This window comes from Leopardus geoffroyi, chromosome B3, assembly GCF_018350155.1.
Source record: "Leopardus geoffroyi isolate Oge1 chromosome B3, O.geoffroyi_Oge1_pat1.0, whole genome shotgun sequence".
Classification (NCBI taxonomy): Eukaryota; Metazoa; Chordata; class Mammalia; order Carnivora; family Felidae; genus Leopardus; species Leopardus geoffroyi.
In genome coordinates, this window is record NC_059337.1 from 160,001 (window position 1) to 186,009 (window position 26,009).

The 26,009-nt window shown below is 42.9% G+C and overlaps 1 protein-coding gene across 1 annotated transcript in view; it reads right to left on the reverse strand.

Annotated features, from left to right (window-relative positions):
• Positions 1-25,712, reverse strand: part of CHRNA5 (cholinergic receptor nicotinic alpha 5 subunit) — a 50,140-nt gene extending 24,428 nt beyond the window's left edge. The window contains exon 1 of the mRNA XM_045448514.1: positions 25,364-25,712. Coding sequence (XP_045304470.1) covers positions 25,364-25,490 — 127 coding nt within the window. The 5' untranslated portion in view covers positions 25,491-25,712. The remainder of the gene's footprint in view (positions 1-25,363) is intronic.
• Between the last annotated feature and the right edge of the window lie 297 nt (positions 25,713-26,009).

Genomic DNA, 26,009 nt, shown 5'->3' on the forward strand with positions numbered 1-26,009 from the left:
GTTCATGCTCTGTCTCTCTCTGTCCCAAAAATAAATAATAAAACGTTGAAAAAAAAAAAAAAAAAAGGGAAACAAGGGGTGCCTGGGTGACTCAGTCGGTTCCGTGTCCAACTTCAACTCAGGTCATTTTCTCACGGTCCGTGGGTCTGAGCCCCAGGTCCTGCTCTGTGTTGACAGCTCAGAGCCTGCTTTGGATTCTGTCTCCCTCTCTCTGCCCCTCCCCCTTCTCAAAAATAAACATTACAATTTTTTTAAATGGTGGGCAAGTATGTGAACAGATGCTCAATATCACTGATCATTAGAGAAATGCAAATCGAAATCACAAGGTATCACCTCTATCAAAAAATAAAGAAAGAAAAAAAGAAAGAAAAACGTGTGGGAGAGAACTGGAGAAGTTGGAGCCCCAGTGCCCCATTAGTGGGAAAGTGAAATGATGCAACAATGTGGAAAATAGTATGGAAGTTTCTCAAAAAATTAAAAACGGAATTCCAATAGCATCCACAAATCCCACTTGGGCATATATATCCCAAAGAACTGAAAGCCAATCTTGAGATAACTTGCACACCCACGTGTACAGCAGCACTAGTCACAACAGCCACGTGACGGAAGCCACCCAAACGTCCATCTGCAGATGAAGAGATGCACAGAATGTGGGACATACGACACACTGGAGTATCATTCAGCCTTAAAAAGGAAGGAAATACGGACACCTGCCACAATGCGGATGAATCCTGAGGACATTATGCTCAGTGAAACAGGCCAGTCACAAAAAGACAAATACTGCATGATTCTACTTATATGAGGCATCTGAAGCAGTCAAACTCATAGACACAGAAAGTAGGATGTGGTCACCGGGGGCAAGGAGCGGGAGAAACGGAGACTTTTTGTTCAGTAAGTACAGAGCTTCCATTTTGCAAGATAAAAAAGTTCTGGAGATCCACAGCACAATGTGAGTATAGTTAACACGCAGTACTGAACCATATATTTAAAAATGGTTATGATGATAAATCTTATGCTATATGGGTTTTTTTTTTTACAACTAAATACTTTTTTAAACTCTTTTTTAAAAACTCTAATTGAAACTATCACCCACACGAAAGACATCTCAAATTTCAAATGCAAAAAAAGTTTGTAATAAGCCGCATCAAATAAAAAAATGACAAAGTGCAACAAAAGGCCGATATGAATTTCCATGAGGTACTGCTACAGAGAAAAAGGTACAGAAAAGACTTGTAAAGCACTCAGTGATTAAAATCTACCTAGCTCTATGATTCTACATGCCTGAAGAAAAAGGAGGGAGACAGAAGAGGTGGGGAGGGGAGAATACAAACAAGAAAGGGGGGAAATACTGCACTAAATTAAAAACATAATTCTCAAGCAGTCACTCTTCACATAAGCTACAAGTTTCTTCAACTTTCCCACACCGTCATACGTGCTCAGCACACAGGCAAAGTGCTAAGTTTAGGTAAATTTTAGGTATCAGTTATTAGCAGAAAAGTGAGGCAGAATTTTTACTTAAGAACTGGACCTTAGGAATGAGCGGATGGCCCCTTCCTCTCACATGCCCAGCTTTATAATGGTGGTTTGAGCCGCGGGTCAGGCTTCTGCTTAATGAATACCCTTTCCTACATTTCCTTTCTACTGAGAAACTTCTAACTCATAACTACGTGTCATCAGGAACAGAAGCAAGTGGCGGTCGGTGTGGAAATTCAACTCAGGTCCCTGAAGAATACTCTGAAGAATACTCTGAAGAATACTCTGAAGAATACTCTGAAGAATACTCAGGTCCCTGAGAATACTCTGACGAATACTCTGACGCTTAGCTCGGCTGTCATCCCAGCGTGCCCTCGGCCCAGGGCCTGCACTCTCCGGTGCCGGCATGTACCCTCTCGCTCTCTTCTCTCCTCGGTCTTTTCCTCCGCTCAGCAAGGGAATTACTTTCCCCTATCAAGTAGCAGCTTTGTTCTGATGAGTAGTGAAAGGGTTCACAGCACGCAGGGACAGACAGGGGCCCCGGGGAGGGGGACTGGCTGTGGCTGTGGGTGGGGGGCTGCAGGGCAGCAGGTTTGGGGGAAGGAAAAAAAAGGATAAATTGCACAGACCTGCCTGTGCTATGTGCCATGAACAGTCTCACAAACTGTTATCCAGTTCCTGATAAGGTCCCCCAAAAAAGGGACAAAAATCCTTGGCATCAACCCAGTGGGGACCCCTGTAACTCTCAGAGTTTTGTGCTTTCGCTCAATAAACTCTGCGGCTTTGCTCACTCTCTGCTGTCCCAAGATTCACTCCTCGACCCCAGAGACAGGGACCAGCGTCTCTCCCACCCTCCTGTAACACTGCCATTATAGCGTGTACCAAGTCCCTTCTGTTCCCCAAGGCGGACTAGGTTTTAGAAAGTAAAAAAAAAAAAGGCAAATTTTAACTCCGTATGTCTGTTTGCTGTCACATCCTGCTTCATCTCAAGCATGAGCACAGTACTACCTGACCGGAGCAGGTAGGAGGAAGGGCCAAAGCGTAAAAACAAACAAACAAACAAACAAACAAAAAAAACCCAGGAACAACATAAAAGGGGCATTTCATATTTCAAAAATATTTTCTGGTCACACTGATCTCCTCAAAACTAAAAATCACATTTTGCCCCTCGAATACCCAGCTCTACCTATCAAGAAATGACTGCATCAGTGAGCTATGCTACTTCCAACATTTGAAACCAGAAAAACGGCTTTGTCAGTGTTATGAAGAAATGCCTCCCTCAAATCCCCCAAGTTTAAGAACTGGCGTGTGCACTTTCCCCTGGAGAGTCGGGGTACCTCCGTGTGGAAAAGCAGAGGCTTGCAACAGCGCCCGCCTCTTCCTGCAGCAGTGACGGACACGCTTGGTGCCTGTGATTTGACCTTATTTTCAGTTCCTTCTTGTCTCCAACTCGGTCAAAACCAGGAAGCACACCGTTTCCACCGGCTGCTACCTGCGAGTGACGGCGCAAGGACGGGCATTCCCGCGCAGCCACCTCCTTCCTCGTCCAACAACGCCCTCCCCTGCTGCCCACAGAGCCGTTCTCAACACTTTTCCAGTCTACACCAGCGATCACAAACAATCCTAACTAAAATCAAAATCTCTTATTCTAGGAGTTCTTACTGATAAAAATAAAATGCTGTCAGGCACACCTCCTTCATGTACCATGAACAAGCCAGAAGGTGACTCACACTCTACATTAGTGGTTTTGTCTGACCAAAAAGTAAAAAACTAGAACACACACACGCGTGACAGTAATAGCTGTCCGTCATAGCGTGCTAATATGATATCCAACATGTCACTTAATAGAGGAATTTTGTCATTAGTCACTCCTGCTTTCTTTTCAAGGAGAATAACTTTGTGCCTGGGTTTATGACCTTCTTACCTACAGTAGGCCTTAAACCCAATTTTGTCACATAGAATTCATTCTACTTTGAATGATGTCTCTAGGATCTTGGTCTCTCCTCTTGCTTTGGTAACAAAATTCATCAATTTTATATTATTTATTCAAGAAAAGAATTGGTTCACCGGAGAGGGCACTGTCTTTTGCAAACATCACAAATGCTTTCTGGGCTGCCATTATTTGACAAAGTTTCACAGTAAAATAACCCTAGGGTACTGGGGAATGGATTATTGATATGGTTAAATCTGATTTTCAGATAATCATGGTTTTGCTTTCCTTTTTGGGGAGTACATGTGACATCGCTATATTTGCAGACTGATTTATCTGACCACATACAGACTTACACTCTGTATGCACACTACATTTATGGCAAAATTATGAATTGTACATTACTATTTATTTTCACTGTGTTAGCCACAGATCCTTCTTATAAAAGGGGATATATGCAAAACGATAGTAACAAAGAAAGCAAACTAAGCTAATGTCAATAATAATCTTTAAATTACATGAAGTCTAGCTAAACTCCACACCATTAACGTGTTAGGTAAGACAGTCAATTCACTAAACGCACATTCCTTAAGAAGGCAAATACTAAGAACACAAAAAGGGAAAAACCATAGCTAATCTTACATTTCAAGTTTGTGAGTGGTTTGCAAAAAACTCTAATTCCAGTGCTGACCATCGGACAGACCTCAGAAACGCCGATCCAGCTACAGTCTCCCGGAAGCTGCTGGCACGGGTGCCTCCAACCCTTACTTACAGAGACTTTTGTTTCAAGGTACCCAACAATTACTTGCAGAAATGTTTTAGGAGGCCTGTAAAATCGCACTCAGCAATGGAGATCCTAAGAATTCTACTCTAGCTCTCCATTTATTTATAACAGAGAATCCCAAAAGGTCATTTCCAAGGATACTGCCACTAAAATGAACTTAAGGAAAGACCACTCATGAGGCACCTGTGTCTCCGACACAGAGCGCTCCTCTGAGTCCACACCTGAATGTCCATTTCTCATTCAAGATAGTGAAACCACATATAGTTTCAAAGAAATGTAACCTTGCTCCCTCATTTTAGTGTGGTCAAGAGGGAGGGATGCTGCAAAGCCGAAAACCTTAATCTGCACACTCGGCACCGCTAAATCACCCGTTAACCTCCATTTACCACAATTCTCTAATCTGTGTGCAACAGGGACATGGTAAAGGGACCACAGACTCAACGTGCACATAACCAAATACGCGACCTTCCCTGTCCTGCCCATTGCAGTGAATGGTTCCACCATCTGCCGAGTTACAACTTTAAAACCTAGGAGTTGTCCTTTACATGCATGACCTTCTCCCTCACGTGCATATCCAACCCATCAGGAAACTGTTGGTTTCACCTCTAAATATTTCTCAGATCCATGCATGTCTTCTCACCCCACTGCCGCTGTCCTAGCACGAGCTGTCTGCGTCTCTCATCAGGGCCAGAGCAAGCCTACTGCCCGAAGCAGGCTCCTCGCAGCTTCTCAGCCCCCGCAGTCAGTTCTCCATGCAGACAGCCAAGCGATCTTTCCAAACAGATCTGACGGTACCTCCTTGCTTAAAACCCTTCTGTGGTTTTCATTAAGGCAGACCAAATCCTTAAGGCCACATCCCACCCGGTCTGTCCCCACCAGCCTCTTCTGGCGTGACTCTCCCCTGTGCTCTCTGCTCGAACCCACCACGGGTGCTTCTTCCCTGTCAGAGACACTCTCCCTCCCCCTCACCTACCTAACTCCCACTTGGCCTGCAGGTGCTAGCCCAGGCATGACTTCCTCAGGGATCTTCCCTGCCCCCAAAGTCTCCATTAGGATCCTCTGCATAAACCATGTTCCTTACCTGGGGTGCACTTATACAATCCTGCATGTGTTTGATCAATGTCTGTCTTCCCCACTATGGTGTAAATTGATGGCAATGGGTGTTTTATTCATCATATCCCCAGCACCTGACAACATAGTGGCACATAATAGGTGCTCAGTGTGTTGAATATATGATTGAATAAATGAATCAGCACCATCTGACAATTCCCATTTATCTCTAATGATTCAGCAACGATTACACAGCTACACAAATTTGCTCTTAACCACTGAGTCCCTAGACATAGCTTCTTGAAGTTAGAGATCCAACAATCACTGATTTCTACCTAAAACTTCCTCAATACCCCAACAAAGATGATCTTCCTGCAGACTACTCTAGGCAGTAAAACCTTGCAAAAGCAGAAGGAAGCAGTTTTCTGTGCATTGAGCACTCTAGACACAGTGCAATGACAGTTCAATTAGAAGCTTTCCTCGAATCTATATGCTGTAAAGCTAATAATAATAATAATTAGAAAATCAGGGGCACCTCGGTGGCTCAGTCGGTTGAACATCCAACTTGATTTCAGCTCATGTCATGATTTCACAGTACATGGGTTCAAGCCCCATGTTGGACTCCTGGACAGAGACTGCTTGGGATTCACTCTCTCTCCATCTCTCTCTCTCTCTCTCTCTCTCTGTCTCAAAATAAATAAATAAACTTTAAAAAAAAAAAAAAAGAATCTTCTTCCCCCCCCAGAAAAAAAAAAAGAAAAAGAAAAGAAAAGAAAAGGAAATCAACCTACGTAAAGATCCTAAGTCACATCTCAGAAAAACAAAGGGAACCAAGGAGTGAAGCACACTAAAAATGAGATAAGAACAACACCAAAAAACAAATGGAGCGACTCTTCCAAAATAAAGATACAACTAGTGAGGGAAAAACTAAATTGAATACCTAAAAAGTACAAATATGGATAATGTAACATTCTGAAGGATTTAAATTTGGGTTTTACAAATTCAGTTTTAACTCTGAACATCATTACTCCAGTATTGTCTCAAGTTGGAGGAATTATGAGAATGTCTTACCAAAAGAATTTCACTTTCAAGTTACCTAACGAAACCACATACATTTTCAAAAAAACATAACCTTTCTCCTTAATTTTTAGTCGGATGAATAGGAAAGGACACAGAACTTCAAAGCTGAAAGACTTAGTCTACATACTTGACACTAATTATCTGTTAACCTCCATATGTCACAATTTTCTAAAATAAGGATATCTGTTGGCAAAATGTCAATAATTGTTAAAAGTGTATGGTGGCATGCCTGGGAGGCTCAGTCAGTTGAGCACCTGACTTGGTTTGGGATCAGGTCACGATATCACAGTTTGTGAATCTGAGACCTGTGTTGGGCTCCATGCTGATGGCACGGAGCCTGCTTGGGATTCTCTCTCTCCTCCTCTCTCTCTCACTCTGCCCCTCCCCTGCTCACATGCTCTCTCTCAAAATAAATAAATAAACTTAAGAAAAGAAAGTGTATGGCAAAAACTCTTCAATCCATTATTCTTGAATATTCTTGTGTATTTTTCAGCTTTTCCACTATAAAACATTATAAAAAGAATACCTTCTGCTTTGCTGCCTCACTGTTACGCAGATAAAGTAAAATAATGTACATTATTTTACAAAGTCAGGCAGTGTCTACAGTTTAAAATGTTTTAAAGGGGCACCTGACTCACTCAGTTGGAAGAGCATGCAACTCTTGATCTTGAAGTCATGAGTTCGAGCCCCATATCGGGTGTGGAGATTACTTTAAAAATAAAAATAAATTAAAAATAAATTGAAATAAAATGATTTTAAAAAGTCTTCACTAAATTCAGTATGCAGCCAAAAGATATCTAAGGCTAATGATTAAAAAAAAATTTTTTGGGGAGGCGCCTGGGTGGCTCAGTCGGTTGAGCGTCCGACTTCACTCAGGTCACGATCTCACGGTCCGTGAGTTCGAGCCCCGCATCAGGCTCTGTGCTGACAGCTCAGAGCCTGGAGCCTGCTTCAGATTCTGTGTCTCCCTCTCTCTCTGGCCCTCCCCCCGTTCATGCTCTGTCTCTGTCTGTCTCAAAAATAAATAAATGTTAAAAAAAAAAATTTTTTTTTTTTTTTTAATTTTTTTTGGCAGGGGGTCGGGTGGGGTGCCTGGGTGGCTCAGTCGGTTGAGCAACCGACTTCGGCTCAGGTCATGATCTCACGGTTTGTGAGTTTGAGCCCCACGTCAGGGTCTGTGCTGATAGCTCGGAGCCTGGAGCCTGCTTCGGATTCTGTGTCTCCCTCTCTCTCTCTCTGCCCCTCCCCCTCTCGCACTCTGTCTCAGAAATAAACATTAAAAAAAAAATTTTTTTTAATATTTTCTAAGTTTATTTTGAGAGAGTGCAAGCTTGAGAGGGGGAGTGGTGGGGTGGGGGAGAAGTTTGAACTCATGAACCTCGAGATCATGACCTGCGCCAAAATCAAGAGTTGGACACAACCAACTGAGCCATCCAGGCGACCCTAGATAGCTAGGGATTTTTAAAACCGATTCTAGGGGCGCCTGGGTGGCTCAGTCAGTTAAGTGTCCGAATTCAGCTCAGGTCACGATCTCACTGTCCGTGAGTTCAAGCCCCGCGTTGGGCTCTGTGCTGACTGCTCAGAGCCTGGAGCTTGTTTCAGATTCTGTGTCTCCCTCTCTCTCTGACCCTCCCCCGTTCATGCTCTGTCTCTCACTGTCTCAAAAATAAATAAAAATAAACGTTAAAAAAATTAAAAAAAAAATTAAACCGATTCTAGAAAGATAAGACACAATAGTGTCCTTTACTGACATTCTTTCATGAGGAAACATGATTTTCTTATCAAAAAGCGTTGGGAAAAGTGAACCAAGGTGTTCTACAGCTACATATGTATATTAGCAGTATTTGTCAATCCTCAACTGAAGATAAATTAGCAGACATCATCTGCTATAATTTTAAGTTTCTCCTTAAATTCTTAAATCTTCAGCATCTGCTCCAACCTGAGTATAATAGAGCCTATGTGGGATATCTAGTGAAATTCCTTCATTCTTGTGGCTGCTTAATGTGCCAGCCTCTGGGCGAGGTGCTAACGATAAAGCAGAAAACTCCAGTGCCTGCCCCCTGGGGTACAAATTTGCATGTTTGTTTTTCATTTGATAATAACTACAACGTTGCATGGTGTGCAGAGATTTCCTCACAGTGTGAATGGCATTCCCTGATACGGTCAGAGGCACAATCTGCATACCTGAACATGGCTGTAGCCCTGCAGTCTGACACAGGATTTCTTAACTCAGTACCTCCCACATTTGGAGCTGGGTAATTCTTCGTTACGGAGGGGCTGTCCTCTGCACTACTGCACTGCGGGAGGTTTGGCAGCATCCCTGGCTTCTACCCGCTACATACCCCTCTTGACAACGTGACAACCAGAAATGTCTCCAGACGATGCCAAATGTCGGATGAATGGCGAAAGTGTGTTGCGAAACTACCCCAGATGAGAATCATTGGTCAAACACAACTAGCAGGGGTAGAACTAGGACCCAGTTTGTTTTCGATTTTCTCAAAATAGTACTTTAATTACAAAAGTAATATATGATCATTGTCAAGATTCAAACCTGAAGCACGTAACAAGTAGGAATTTTCATCCTCCTCCCCATATCCCTTCTTCCAAGGGTAAACACTGTTAAGTTTGATGTGTACACTTTAAAAAAATTTTTTAATGTTTATTTTTGAGAGCGAATGAGAAAGAGAGAGGGGAAGAGAGAGAGAGACAGTATGAGTGGAGGAGGGGCAAACAGAGTGGGAGACACAGATTCCAAAGCAGACTCCAGGTTCTGAGTTGTTAGCACAGAGCCTGGCACGGGGCTCGAACTCACAAACCTAGAGACCATGACCTGAGCCAAAGTCGCACACCCAACCGAGTGAGCCACCCAGGCGCCCCTATGTACACACATTTTTAAATACACACGCAAAAGAGCAAATGTTTTCCTCTTTTTAAGTCCTGTGACTTGCTGTTTTCAACCAGTATTATACATCAATATAATCCTTCTCCACTCTTCCTTCTCCACTCCACTCTTCTCCACTCTTCCTTCATAAGCTACAAAGCAGTGTGCATTGTGAGTGTATCATAATTTATTTAAGCTTTCACCATTGATGGGCATCTATGTAGTCTTCAATTTCCGGTTATTTCTAATAACACTCCAATGGGAAAAATGCTGTGTTGGCATCCTTGTACATCTATTTTTCCACACTTATACAAGGGTTTCTATGGCATTGACTTCTTAGAAGCAGAACTGCTGAGTCAGGGGTATACACATTTTAAATTTTGTGGAGTATTGCCAATGGCATCCCTTTCTTCTTCACAGGCAGCCACAAGAATGAAATACGATAATGCCCCTAAAGAGGCTTATAGAAGTGACGTACAATGTATTTACACATCCCTAGTTCATGGTTAAACGATTGCTGGGGCAGTTAATCCACTTTTCCAGGCTCCTTGTATTGTTTAACTTAACAAAAAGTAACTTGTATTCCTTTAAAAAAAAAACAAAAAAAAACAATAAACCTCTTTACAGCAGTCCTAGGAGGGTTATTTTAAGCAATAGCAAGATAAAGCAGTGAACATAATCAATCATTTTGTAAATGAGAAGAAATGTGTGCTGTATCCAACATTCTCAATGTGACAAGTATGCTTACCAATCACTATTTTAAGGATTACAGATGAAATGCAGAGGATTTTTTTCACTCCAGGAATTTCATTACATTTTCTATTGATTCTTATAACAGAATTATAGGATAAAGTTTCTCTGTAACTGATAAGCTTTAATAAATCTAATTTAACATATTTCCCTGACTCTCGGAAAACCTGCAGTAAGGAAATGCCCTTAGACAGTGCTAAATTTAGGTCCAGTCAATAGTTCTCAAGGAGAGAACACACCTTCACACAAAAAAGAAAGTTCGAACATCATCAGATCAAGTAAACGCAGAGTTCACTGCCTTAATTTGATACCCTAAACCTCTCAACAGGCAAAGATGTGTATTATGAGCTAGTGTGTTTACAGTATTATAAATTATAGCACCTGGTGGTATATGAGTTGCCTCAGTTTGCTACAGTCTAGATGACCTTGATTTGATTCTTGCAAATCTCCTCCTCAGAGCTCTCTAATTGTGAATGAACATTGAGGGCTAGAAGGAAACAGGAAAAAGTGAAGGCAGCTGCTATTTGTTAGGATGGAGGGATAGTGCTTGTTTTCTTGGTTTCCATTGGTCTTATGTTGTTTGGGCTATAGTTTACTCTAAATTCACTATTTCCATAATTATTGTCATCGGATCCTCTTGAAAATTCACTCAGTTGAGATGAATGGAAAGCTATCTGCGAGCTTGCTAATCGGTGTGGAAATCTGACAGCAGCACCCACATCCCCTGAGTGCTCGTTAGAGATGGGAGTCTCGGGCCTGCCTCCACCTACCGAACCAGCATCTGCATTCTCTCTTTTTTTGTTTGTTTTTGTTTCAGTTTTTATTTAAATTCTAGTTAGTTAATATATGGTGTAATATTGGTTTCAGGAGTAGAACTTAGTGATTCATCACTTACATACAACACCCAGTGCTCATCCCAACAGTGCCCTCCTTATTGCCCACCTCCCACCTAGCCCATCCCCCACCCATCTCTCTCCCTCAACCCTCAGTTTGTTCTCTATTGTTACAGTCTCTTATGGTTTGCTTCCCTATTTTTAGTTTCTTCCCCTATGTTCACCTGTTTTGTTTCTTAAGTTCCATGAGTGAAATTACATAGTATGTCTTTAACTTATTTCACTTAGCATAATACACTCTAGTTCCATCCATTTCATTGCAAATGGCAAGCTTTCACTTTTTTATGGAGATATATATATACGTTTATATACACACACACACACATATATGTGTGTGTGTGTGTGTGTATATATATATAAAATCACATCTTCTTTATCCATTCATCAGTCAGTGGACATAGGGGATTCCAGTGCACATTGTTTGGGAAGCCATAGTCTGCAAGACTTACAGCAGTGATTCTCAAAGGGTAGGGGTGAGGTGAACAATTTTGTCCCTTAAGGCACATTTAACTATATCTGGAGACATTTTTTGGTGGGTGCTACAGGCATCTTGTGGATAGAGGCCAGAAATGCCACCTCACAATTTACAATGCACAGGATTATCTCCCATAAAAAAGAGACTCTGACTTAAGAAAAAAAAAGTTTTGCCCAATTCCATATGTACACTGTTGATCGTAAAATAAAGAGAAATAAAAATATCAAGGGTTCATACTGTGAGGTTCCAGTTCACGATAGTGATGTAGGAAGATCCTGCACTCACCTCCTCCCACAGACACACTGAGTCTACAGCTGGATATGGGACAATTTCTTCCTAAATAAACCTAAAGGCTGGCTGAGTTATGACTATACATAAGGCAAATGAGAAGAAAACCACATCCAAGAAGGCAAGACAGCCTGGGACACGATCTTGCCATCAACCCCAACCCTGCAGAGCAACCCATAACCAGGAGAAAACTCAAAACCCAGAGCTTCCCCACAAGGAGCAAAGGATTCAAATCCCACATCGAGCACCTTAACATTTAGACCCTGCAACTGAGAAATGAGCCCCCAAACATCTAACTGAAAACCAAGAGGCCTCACACGCTGGACCCACAAGACTGTAACAATTTGGAAGACAGCTCTCATCAGGGCCTGTGCAAGCAGACTTACCCAGTCCAGGGAGCAGCTCAGAGGCAGCCCATTGCCCAGACTTAAAGTGAAGGAGCCTCACTGGCTTAAAGCACTGTTCTGATGGGTAGGCATCTGATGTAACACATGCACCCGGAGTCTACTGGAATAGTCTCCAGGGATGCAGACTGCCGGGGGCCATCTTTGAGCTCTCCTGTTGTCGTGATGCAGAGCAACAATACTCTCATGCGTGCCCGCATCTGGTCTCTGTGGCTGCCACCCAGGGGACACTTCTTGACTGCCTGGCTCTAAAGGCCAGTGGAGCCTGCTCTCCTGGTCCCGTGGGGCTGTAACAATTGGTGCCACCCAAAAAGTAGTTCATACTCCTGTCTGATAACCCTGATTTTTGCAGCTACTGACAAGGGACATCTGTTCATCACCTGGCTCTGGTGGCCAGTGGGGCTTGTGCTGGTGGGTCCTGCAGGACTGTAACCGCCTGAAAAAGAGTTCTCAAACAGCTACGACCCCCAAGCCATAGCAAGAGGCGACAGAACCGTGAGCTTAGTCTTCCTGTGAAAGAGGCCTACCAGCTAACCACCATGGCTATGGCCTGAGAGGCAGATTTCTCATTAAACACTCATCTAAGGGCTGGCTGTGAACTCTTCCAGAGACCTCAGAGGGGAGGCACTATCTTTGCTCTCTCCCTCTGTTGCACTCCAGAGGACCAGTGTCTCATCTCCTGGAAGGAAGCTCTACATATGGCCAGTGACCTTTTACAGCTAGTGCCCAGTTTTTGCAGCTGCTGCCCGGTGGATGCCCCATGATCACATGGCTCTGGGCGAGGGAAGAGGTGAAGAGTGTTGCATTCCTGGGTCTCATGGGACCATGGCAATGGAAGAGACAGTTCTTGGCAGACCACCACCCCTAGGGCACTGCCCAGACAGCAGACAGTTAGAAAGACATGTTCCCCCAGTCTTTCTGTGAAGGAGGCCTCTTTGCCTCTCCCAGAGCTTTACCGTAAAAGACAGGCTTCAGGCTTAGCATACACCTAGTGGACTATGGGTGCTCTTAAGGAACACTGGCTATGTACAACATCTTGGTTCTCTCCCTCTGCCTTGCTCCAGACGGCCAACATCTCCCAGAAAAGAGCTGGTACACTCATATGGAGCCCTGGTTTTTACAACTGTCACCCAGGGGATACTGCCAGATCACCTGGCTAAAGGGGCTAACTCTTGTGGTCCCACAGGACTATATATATTAGCATGCTTTTAAAAGCTGCTACCTGAGAGGCACTTGGCTGGCTCAATTGGTAGAGCATGTGACTCTTGATCATGAGTTCAAAGCCCACAATGGGCATATAGCTTACTTTAAATAACTGAATAAACAAATTAGTTAAATAATTAAATTAAATTAAATTAAATTAAATTAAATTCTGCTACCTGAGGGTCTGGCTACCAAACACTCTGAATGTAGGTACTAAGATCCTCCCCTTAGGTATGCTGACAGGTCTTGGGCACATCTTCACCTACTGGAAGCTATTAAAAATATAACAGGCTGCTGGGGCACCTGGGTGGCTCAGTTAAGTGTCCAACTCTCGATCTTGGCTCAGGTCTTGATCTCAGGGTTGTGAGTTCAAGCCCCATGTTGGGCTCCCCACTGGGCATGAAGCCTACTGAAAAATAAAAACAGTGGCTGTAAACTCCCCTAACCTGGGGAAGGAAACAGACATCCCAATCCAGGAAGCCCAGAGAGTCCCAAACAAGCTCCAGCAGATTTTTCAGCAGAAACTTTGCAGGCCAGAAGGGAATGGCATGATATATTCCAAGTGCTGAAAGGGAAAAATTCCCAACCAAGAATATGCTATCCAGGAGATTTATCATTCAGAATTAAAGGAGAGATAAAGAGTTTTCCTGACAAGCAAAAGCTAAAGAAGTTCATGACCACTATATCAGCCTTACAAGAAATATTAAAGGGATCTCTTTAAGCTGAAAAGAAAGAGCACTAATTAGTAACAAAAAAATATATGGAAGAATAAATCTCACTGGAAAGATAAATATGTAGTAAAAATAGTGGATTAATTACTTACAAAGCTAGTATGAAAGCTACAAGACAAAAATAGTAAAAATAGCAATGTTTAAAATAACTAATTACGGGAAACCCAACATAAAAAATTGCAAAATGTAAAACATGGGCCACGGAAAGAGTGAAAATATTGAGCTTTGGAATGGGATCAAACTTAAGTTGTTATCAATTTAAAATAGACTGTTATACACATAAGTTGTTTTATGTAAGCCTCATGGTAACCACAAAGCAAAAACCTATTATAAATATACAAATGGTAAAGAGAAAGGAATATAATATACCACTAAAGAAAATCATCAAACCACAGAGGAAGATAGCAAAAACAGAGAGGAACTACAAAACAATCAAATACGATTGTTACATAATGATAAAGAGTACAATCCAAAAAAGGATGTAACATTTATTAATATTTATTCACCCAACTTTGGAGAACCTAAATATATAAAGTTAATATTAACAGATCTAAAGGGAGAAATAGATAGCAACACAATAATAGTAAGAGATTTTAATATCCCACTTACATAAATGGATACATCATCTAGATATAAACCAAGAAAATATCAGCATTAAAGGATTCATTAGATCAGATTGACTTAGATATGTACAGAACATTCCATCCAGAGCAACAGAATACATATTCTTCTCAAATGCACATGGAACATTTTCCAGGATAGATCATATGGTAGACCACAAATCAAGTCTTAATAAATTTAAGAGGATTAAAATCACCTCAAGCATCTTTACCAATACAACAGCATGAAACTGGAAATTAATTACATGAGTAAAACTGGAAAATTCACAGATATGCGGATATTAAACAGCATGCTACTAAAAAGCCAACAAGTCAAAGAAGCAATCAAAAGAGAAATCAAAAAATATCCTGAGACAAATGAAAATGGAAATATAAATATCAAAATTTATGGGATGCAGCAAAAACAGTTTTAAAAGGGAAGTTCATAGCTATAAACGTCTACCTCAAGAAACAAGAAAAGTCTAAAAAAAACCAACCTAACTTTACACTTCAAGGAGCTAGACAGGGTGCCTAGTTGGCTCAGGCAGTTGAACATCAATCAGACTCTTGACTTCCTCTCAGGTCATGAAATCAGGGTTGTGGGATCAAGCCCTGCATTGGGCTCCATGCTGAGCATGGAACCTGTTTAAGATTCTCCCTCTCTCTTTCTTTCTTTCTCTCTCTCTCTCTCTCTCTCTCTCTCTCCCTCTGCCCCTCTCCCCTGTTTGTGCTCTCTCTCTCTAAAATAAAAAATAAAAATAATTTAAAATTTTAAAAAATGAGCTAGAAAAAGACGAACAAAGCCCAATAATGAAGCTTAGAGAAGAAATGAAATAATAAAACTAAAAAATAAAACAAAGACCAATGAAACTAAGAGCTGATTCTCTGTAAGATAAAACTGACAAACTCTTAGCTAGACTCGCCAAGAAAAAAAAGGGAACCCAAATGAATAAAATCAGAATTAAACAAGAGATGTTACAAATGATACCACAGAAATACAAAGGATCACAAAAGACTGTTTTGAACAGTTATATGCCAACAAATTGGACAACCTAGAATAGATAAATTCCTACCAACATACAATTTACCAAGACTGAATCATGATGAAATAGAAAATCTGAGCTGACTGATAACTAGTAAGGAGATTGAATCAGTAATTAAAAGCTTCCCAAAGAAGAAAAACCCAGAACCAGATGGCTTCACTGGTGAATTCTACCAAATATTCAAAGAAGAATTAATACCAATTGTTCTCAAACTCTTCAAAAAAAAAAAATAGAAGGAGAAGGAACACTTTCAAATTCATCCTATGAGGCCAGTATTACCCCAATACCAAAACCATACAAGGATGCCATAGAAAGGAAAATTACAGGCCAATATTCCTAATAAACATAGATGCAATAACCCTCAACAAAATATGTGAGCAAACTGAATCACTAACACCTTAAAAGGATCACTCACCATGATCAAGTGGGATTTATTCCATGGGTGCAAGGATAGTTTAAAATCCACAAACCAGGGGTGCCTGGGTGGCTCAGTCAGTTAAGCACCCAGCTCTTGATTTCAGTTCAGGTCATGATCTAGTGGTTTTCAAGACTGACCTCCATCAGGCTGATGGCACGGAGCCTGCTTGGGATTCTCTCTCTCTCTCTCTCTCTCTCTCTGCCTCTCCCCTGCTCATGCCCTCTCACTCAAAATAAATAAATAAACTGTTTTTAAAAACCCACAATCCAGTAAGGGTGCCTGGGTGGCTCAGTTGGTTGAGCATCCGACTTCAGCATAGGTCATGATATCGTTGTTCATGGGTTCAAGCCCCACATCGGGTTCTGCACTGTTGGTGCAGAGCCTGCTTGGGATTCTCGCTCTCTTCTCTCTCTGACCCTCCCCCACTAGTGCTTTCTCTCTCTCTCTCAAAATAAATAAAAAAAAAAATCCACAATCTAGTCAACGTGATATACCACATTAACAAATTAAAGGATAAAAAGCACATGATCATCTGAATACAGAAAAGCACTTGACAAAATTCAATGTTCATTCATGATAAAAACTCATACAAAGTGGACACTGAGAAAATCTACCTCAACATCATAAAGGCCATATATGACAAGCCCACAGCTAACACAAAACTCAATAATGAAAAGCTGAAAGCTTTTCCTAAGATCAAGAACAAGACAAGGATGCCCACTCTCACCACTTTTATTCAACATAGTATTGAAAGTCCTAGCCAGAGCAATAAAGCAAGAATAAGAAATAATGGGCGCCTAGGTGGCTCAGTCAGTTAAGCACTGAACTTCGGCTCAGGACATGATCTCACAGTTTATGAGTTCAAGCCCCACATCGGATGAGTTTGAGCCCTGTATTGGGTGAGCTTAAGCCCCACACTGGGTGAGCATAAGCCCTGATGCGGGTGAGCCCCACTTCTCCCTCTCTCTCTACCCCTCACTCATTTGTTCTCTCTCTCTCTCTCTCTCTCTCTCTCTCTCTCTCTCTCTCTCTCTCTGTCTCTGTCTCTCAAAAAAAAAAAAAAAAGAATAAGAAATAAAAGGTATCCACATTGGTAGGGAAGAAGTAAAACTGTCACTATTTGCAGATGACATGTTATATATAAAGACTCCACCAAAAAAACTGTTGAAGTTAAGATTTAAAATCAGTTAGATTTAGTTAAGCTGCAGGATACAAAATCGACACACACAAAAACATGTGCTGCATTTCTACATATTAACAGCAAACTATCAGAAAGAGAATTTTTTTAAAAAGTCTCATTTACAACTGCATCAAAAAGAATAAAATACCCAGGAATAGATTTAACCAAGGAGATGAAACACCCATATTGAAAACTACATGACATTAAAGAAATTGAAGACAATAGAAATAAATGGAAAGATATTCCATGCTCATGGATTGAACACATTGTCAAAATGTCTATACTACCCAAAACAATCTGCAGATTCAACACAATCCCTATCAAAATTCTAATAGCATTTTTCAAAGAAATAGAACAAATAATACTAAAAAAACATTAAAAAAAAAAAAAAAACCGAATAGCCAACGCAACCTTGAGAAAGAAGAACAAAGCTGGAGTCATCATGTTCCCTGGATTCAAACTATATTACAAATCTATAGTAATTAAAACAGTATGGAATTGGCATTAAAACAGACACACAGATCAATGGAACAGAATAAAGAGCTCAAAAATAAACTCATGCTTACATGGTCAATTAATTTATGACAAAAAAAGCCAAGAATATACAAGGAGGAAAGGACAATCTAATAAATGATGTTGGTAATGGGCACCTGGGTGTCTCAGTCTGTTGAGTGTCTGACTCTTGATTTCCACTCAGGTCATGCTCCCAGGTTCTTGCGATCCAGCCCCATGTCAGGCTCTACACAGAGAGCGTAGAGCCTGCTTAAGATTCTCTTTCTCCCTCTGTCTCTGCCCTTCTCCCATGCCTGTGTTCATGCATGTGCTTGCTCGCTCTCTCTCTCTCTCAAAATACATAAACATCTGGGGGGTGGGAGGGGGTGTGGGTGATGGGTACTGAGGAGGGCACCTGTTGGGATAAGCACTGTGTGTTGTATAGAAACCAATTTGACAATAAATTTCATTAAAAAAAAATAAACATCTAAAAATAAATAAATAAATGGTGTTGGGAAAACTAGACAGCTAGATGCAAAGGAATGAAACTGGACCACTTCCTTATACCATGCACAAAAACTACCTCAAAATGGTTTAAAGACTTGAGCGTAAAAGCTGAAAACCATGGGGCACCTGGGTGGCTCGGTCGGTTGGGTGTTGGACTTTGGCTCAGGTCATGATCTCGCAGCTCATGGGTTTCAGCCCCACATCACGCTCTGTGCTCACAGCTCAGAGCCTGGAGCCTGCTTTGGATTCTGTGTCTCCCTCTCTCTCTCTGCCCCTCCCCTGCTCACGTTCTGTTTCTCTCTCTCAAAAATAAATAAATGTTAAAAAAATTTTTTTTAAATAAATGTTAAGAAAAAAAATTGGGGGGCATCCAGGTGGCTCAGTTGGTTAAGCCTCCAACTTCGGCTCAGGTTATGATCTCACAGCTCGTGGGTTCGAGCCCCACGTTGGGCTCTGTGTTGACAGCTCAGAGTCTGGAGCCTGCTTCGGATTCTGTGTCTCCCTCCCTCTCTGCCCCTCTCCCATTCGTGCTCTGTCTCTCTCTCTCAAAAATAAATAAACATTAAAAATAATTTTTTTTAATCTGAAGCCACAAAACTCCTAGAAGAAAATGTTGGTGGTAAGCTCCCTGACACAGGTCTTGGTGATAATTTTCTGAATCTGACACCAAAAGCAAAATTAACATAAGCAAAAATACGTAGAGCTACACAATACTTGAAAGCTTGTGCACAGCAAAGGGAACCACACATGCATAGAGAAAAATATGAATGGACTAATACCAAATTGTTAGCAGTTACTAGCTGGCACTTGCAGGTGTTGGTGTACGAGGGCAAACTTTCCAATTTCTTTTTTTTTGCATTAAACATGTTAAACTCCTTGGGAACGCAAGCTGGTGCAGCCATTCTGGAAAACAGTATGGAGGTTCCTCAAAAAACTAAAAATAGAACTACCCCACGACCCAGCAACTGCAGGACTAGGTATTTATCCAAGGGATACAGGTGTGCTGTTTCAAAGGGACACATGCCCCCCAATGTTTACAGCAGCACTATCAACAATAGCCAAAGTATGGAAAGAGCCCAATGTCCATCAATGGATGAATGGATAAAGATGTGGTGTGTGTGTGTGTGTGTGTACACACACACACACACACACACACACACACACACACACACACAAAATGGAATATTACTCGGCGATCAAAAAGAACAAAATCTTGCCATCTGCAACTACATGGATGGAACTAGAGGGCATTATGCTAAGTGAAATTAGTCAGAGAAAAACAAATATCATATGACTTCACTCACATGAGGACTTTAAGATACAAAAGAGATGAACATAAGGGAAAAAAATAATATAAAAACAGGGAAGGGGACAAAACAGAAGAGACTCATAAATATGGAGAACAAACAGAGGGTTACTGGAGGGGGTGTGGGAGGGGGGATGGGCTAAATGGGGAAGGGGCATTAAGGAATCTACTCCTGAAATCATTGTTGCACTATATGCTAACTAATTTGGATGTAAATTTTTAAAAAATAAAATTTAAAAAATAAAATAATATAAAAGGTTGTTTGGAATCAAAATGTAAAATGAACTGTAGCATGCTTTGGATTTATCCTATAGACATGAACTTTAAATAAACAAAAAGAAGGGGAAGAAAGGGAAGAAGACGAAGACAAAGAAGAAGAAAAGGAAAAGGAGGAGGAGGAGGAGGGGAGAGGGAGGAGGAGGGGGAGGAGAAAGGGAAGAAGGAGGAGAAAAAGAAGGAGAAGAAACAGACGAAGAGATAAAAGGAGAAGGGGAGGAGGAGGAGGAAGGAGGAGGAGGAGGATGACAACAAGAAAAAACAGAAGAAGAAGAAGGAAGGAAGAAGGAAAGAATACTAAGGGTTCTGCTAATATTGTTAGAACTATTAAGTACTAATTTCAAAGAGGTTTGAAAATTTGCAATTTATCATTTTAATTCTGTTCACTTGAATATTTCATGTGTATTTGAGATTTTATGTTGTATAAATTTGTATTTTCAAATTCAAAAACTTTCACACTTTCTATGTTATATGTTCTGGTTCTAAAATAAGTCAATGCTGATTCAAAGAATAAAAAGTCCTTGGGGCGCCTGGGTGGCGCAGTCGGTTAAGCGTCCCACTTCAGCCAGGTCACGATCTCAAGTTCCGTGAGTTCGAGCCCCGCGTCGGGCTCTGGGCTGATGGCTCAGAGCCTGGAGCCTGTTTCCGATTCTGTGTCTCCCTCTCTCTCTGCCCCTCCCCCGTTCATGCTCTGTCTCTCTCTGTCCCCAAAATAAATAAACGTTGAAAAAAAAAAAAAAAAAGAATAAAAAGTCCATACAATGCCTTAGGAAAAAAAAAAAAAACATGTAAACTCCTACTAGAAAAGAATACTCTTTTCAAAAGTGAGAAAAACAGGGGCGCCTGGGTGGCGCAGTCCGTTAAGCGTCCGACTTCAGCCAGGTCACGATCTCGCGGTCCCTGAGTTCGAGCCCCGCGTCAGGCTCTGGGCTGATGGCTCAGAGCCTGGAGCCTGTTTCCGATTCTGTGTCTCCCTCTCTCTCTGCCCCTCCCCTGTTCATGCTCTGTCTCTCTCTGTCCCAAAAATAAATAAACGTTGAAAAAAAAAAAAAAAGTGAGAAAAACAAAAGGTAATGGTGTGGATGTAGCAATAGAGTACTAGCATACCCACATTCCAGGCTCCACCATATATAAAAATGGGGCAAAAAGCAGCATTTGAGAGGGCTACAGAGAAATCTGTTTGAGGTGAGCCAGGCTGCTAAGACCTAGAGGTGGAGAGAATGTTTTGTAGAATCCTGACCTCACTTTCCTTTGAGACTGTTATGCCTGGCATGTTTCTACTAAAGCCCCTACCACACTTTGGTGCAAATGTTTGTTTATGTAACTGTCAAAACATATTAGATTACACTCCTCAAAAAAAAAGTCCACGCTATGCTTTTTGTCAGAATTCAAATATTCATAGTTAATTCCTATTTTTACTGGTAAAAGGCTTTATTTTATAATTCTACTTAAGAAAAAAAGAGTATACATTTTCTGAATTAAACACAGGAGAGATAAGATCATGCTTCCCTAAAATGGAAACTGACCATTTAAATTAAAATTTTAGTTAAAGACAGAAAAGGATCATTAAAATAACCTCTTCTATCCTACTGTCATTATAAAACTATACCCATCCTATTCTGGGGAGCAAACTTCTAATCAAACAAGTTATAAGCTTTTTTTTTCAAAAACTATTCCAATATTTACCAACTCACATTGTCAAGACATGCTTATTTACTATTAAATTTAAAATTACATCTGAAAAAAATTAATTTCAATTCTTAAGGGAGAAGAATAATATTATTAGAAGAAAAATGTTCTGTCCTAAAATTACTATACTAAAAACCCATATCCTAATTATAAAAAATTACCTGCTAGATCTAATTTGTAGATTATAAATGGAAAAAAGCCCATTCTGACAAATGACTGAAAACCTTTCAAAGCAACATTAATAGACTACATTAATAAACTCAGCTACATCAGGAAATGTACAGACAACCCTACCTTCCAGGTGTTCGCACTCTAGCTCATAGAGCATGTTCAGTATTTGCAAGGAAAGCAAAATAATTTTTAATTATAAATAGTATGAAAAGTTTGCCTAACGACCTGAGGCACCTAGAGACTCTTTTGGATGTAATCACAAAAGTAGAGATGACAGCCACTATGTGTGTTTCTGTTAGCTTCTGAAAATATTAATGTGGGGCGCCTGGGTGGCGCAGTCGGTTAAGCGTCCCACTTCAGCCAGGTCACGATCTCGCGGTCCGTGAGTTCGAGCCCCGCGTGGGGCTCTGGGCTGATGGCTCAGAGCCTGGAGCCTGTTTCCGATTCTGTGTCTCCCTCTCTCTCTGCCCCTCCCCCGTTCATGCTCTGTCTCTCTCTGTCCCAAAAAAATAAATAAACGTTGAAAAAAAAATTGAAAATATTAATGAAAATAACTACAGATGAGAAGAAAAAAAATCTTTCATGGCTCTCATTTTCTACTAAATAGTTATTTTAGTTCCCTCTTAATGACAGAACTCAGTTACCATACACACTAAAAATAAAGTTTCAACCATTTAAAATGTCACACAGCTAAGAAATATAACTAATGACTATTTTCCATCAATCATTGTCCCAACCATGGTCAGGTCAGTTTAAAAGGCTTGTATTACCTTAATGCATAATTATTCTTTTTTTTTTTTTAAGTTTTTTTTATTTTTAGTAATCTCTACTCCCAAAATGGGGGGCTCGAACTCATGACCCCAAAAGCAAGAGTTGCATGCTCTTCTGACTGAGCCGGCCAGGCGCCCCACTAATTATTCTTTAATATAGACAAAACTGCCTCTTGAGCCACTTTCAAACTCTGCAATCTTCCATTACCCATGTAAGCATGGCTGCTGGCAGACAAGACATTTTTTTTTCCCCGAGGACTGGCTCACATAAAACCAATAAGAGTGACTACTAAAACTCTAAGATAAATATAAAAACAACAAAATGTAATTATAAAACTAATTATGACTGAAAGGACATAAGCGTCTACTACCACCTTCTCATTTTAAAGAGGGAGAAATAAAAAAATCAGCAAGGTCAAGTTATCTGCCCAAGGAAACAGCAAGCTAGTGGGCAGGTCTCCAGATAGTACTTTCTGCCACCCTACATTCAAAGGCGGTTACACACACATCCTAGCAACGTTTAGGAGCAAGTGTGCAATTCCATCATCCACTTAATATCACTGTGTCCACACATGATCACTGACTAAGAGCACACAGGATCTTGGAACGTTAGAGCTAGTGCTGGGGAGCCATTAATGATCCCTCATCTTACACATGAGTAAACTAATACCCAGAGAGAGATTTTTACTGCTGCGTTTTCATCCACAAGCATTTACGGGACTCCTACAATAAGCCAGCTCTTAGAGACACGAAGACAAACAGGGTAAGATCCCAGTTCGCACTCTTAACTATAGAGAACAAACTGATGGTGACCAGAGGGAGGTGGGGGGAACAGGTGAAATAGGGGAAGGGGATTAAGGGTATACTTATGATGAGCACCGACTAACGTACATAATTCTTGAATCACTCTATTGTGCATCTGAAACGAATGTAGTGTGGTACGTCAACTATACTGGAATTATTTTTTTTTCAACGTTTTTATTTTTATTTTTGGGACAGAGAGAGACAGAGCATGAACGGGGGAGGGGCAGAGAGAGAGGGAGACACAGAATCGGAAACAGGCTCCAGGCTCCGAGCCATCAGCCCAGAGCCTGACGCGGGGCTCGAACTCCCGGACCGCGAGATCGTGACCTGGCTGAAGTGGGACGCTTAACCGACTGCGCCACCCAGGCGCCCCTACTGGAATTAAAACTGAAAAAGAAAGATCCCAGCTCTTAAGGAGCTCGTGTGGGGAAAAGGGAAAAGAGAACATAAAAGTAATACGGCATGAAAGCTACTTTAAAAGAGACATTTGCTAAGTCGAGTGGGGGCAGAGAGGAGGGCTTAATCAGCCCTGATTGACGATAACACTGAACACCAGGCAGGAACACATGGCTACTGGCCCTAGCTAATGCTTGGCTGCAATGTTTTATATTAAAACAGGTAAGGGGCGCCTGGGCGGCTCAGCCGGTTAAGCGTGGACTTCGGCTCAGGTCATGATCTCGTGGTTCCTGGGTTCCAGCCCCGCATCGGGCTCTGGGCTGACAGCTCGGAGTCTGGGGCCTGCTTTGGGTTCTGTGTCTCCCTCTCTCGCTGCCCCTCCCCTGCTCGAGCTCTGTCTCTCAAAAATAAATAAACATTACTTAAAAAAAAAAAAAAAAAAATAGGAAAAGTTCCACTTTCACCAAAAGATGCAGGGAAGCACCATTTTCTGGAACTGTCAGGCACAGCACCTGGCATTTCACACATATTACTTAATTCTGAAGATGACTCAGAGGTAAGCGATATTATCCCCATTTTTTGCAAAGGAAGCCAACCAAAACAAACAATACACCGGTCATAATCTGAGCCCAGGTTTGTCTGGCTCCAAAATTTTTGTATTTTTTTTTTTAATGTTTATTTATTTATTTGGAGGGACAGCCTGGGCAAGCAGGGGATGGGGGGAGAGAGAGAATCCCAAGCAGGCTCCGCACTGTCCGCGCAGCGCCCAACGCGGCCGAACCTACAAAGGGAGACGGTGACTGATCTGAAACCAAGAGCCAGACGCTTAACGCCCTGAGCCCCGCGGGCGCCCCAGCCCAGGAGTTTCCCCAAATGTTTCAATCACCTCCACGTTCTCTCTCGTCAGCCTAGGGAGGCAGTACACCCTGCAACAAATAATTCTCACCTTCCAGATCATTACTTCCTAGAACCAGAAATCAGCTTCAAAAGCTTAAGACAAGAAAAGCCTCTCCCCATACCCAAATAACGTCTCCTCTAGGAAACTAACGCCTGAAAACCCAAACACTGATGTGAACGTCGGCGCTCATCTCCCCCAGGAGATTCTTACCTTCCCTGTGTTTAGACCACATCACAGGTGCTGCATCAACGGTCCTATTTTTCTCGAAGACACTGAGAGGACCCTGAAATGTTCTCAAGCACTTGGAATCTGAACAAGTACTAAGTATTTTCTTCTGTCGCTTCTACTGTCCAAAGGGTCTGAACACGCACGACGCTCTGAGGGGCTAACAAGACCTCAGGGTGCGGGGGAGTGGGGGCGGCGGGGGCCGGCCGCCCCGCCTTCCACAACTGACACCCGCCACCCTCGTGCGAGCTGCCGGGACGAGCGCGGGAGGAGGACGGCGGCGAGGGGAAGAAGATCAAACCTCAACGCCTGGGGCCAACCCGCAGACCTGCCGTGAACAAAGTCACAGCGTGGGAAGCCCGGCCGAAAGCCCGAGGGGAACAATGGCATCTGTCCCTGAGAAAGTTGTGCCGAGGTGTACGCTCTGCACCCCGCAGTCCGCCGTGATGCGGGTCAGGGAACAAAACCCAAAGTGGCCTTCTCGGCATCTAAGTGAACGCATCTGGCCATTTAAACGGAAACTTCACTCAAGCCCCAGGAGAAAACCGCGCTCTGCGACAACGTCTTTCGGCCCCGAGCCGCCCCGCGACCCCCGGCCGCCCCCGGGACCCTGCTCTGAGGGCCGCCCTCCGGACGCCCAGGCTCACCTCCAGGCGCGCCGCCCCCCGCGCCGGCCGGGCCCCAGCGCCCCGCGACCAGCTGAAACAGGAGGAGGAGGCGGAGCGGGCGGGACGCGAGACCCAGGACCGCGGGCGATGAGCCCCACGCCGACATCGCCGGGACCCACGCGGGAACGCGGGCACACGCCTCACGACGGCCGCGCGGGAAAGGAACGCGGGCTCCGGAGGGTCGGAGCCGGGAGGCGGGCGGGAGCCAAGGGAGAGCGGACGCCGCCGAGGAGGGGCCGCTCGGCTCCTCAGACCCCGGCCGGCGAGGCCACCCACCTCAGCCGCGAAGATTCCGGCGGGCTCGCGGCGCGTGAGGAGGCTCGCGCGCCTGGCCCCGCCCCTTCGCCCTGGCCCCGCCCCGTCTGCTCGGAGTCCCGCCTCCCTCCTCCCGGTCCCGCCTTTGGCCTCGCTCAGCTTCGAGCTAGAGCCCCGCCTTTTCCGCCCCTGGCCCCGCCCCCGGCTGGCTCCGCCCCCGGGCCCGAAATCCTGCCGAGAGGGTCCTGCGTTCAGGCCCAGGAAACAGAAGACTAGAGGACCGTGCCCCTGGTCGGCCGGCCGGGGAGACGTCTGGCCTCCGGCGACCCGGGCAGGCCCCCGCCTCCCTGTGTTCACCACCATCAACTAA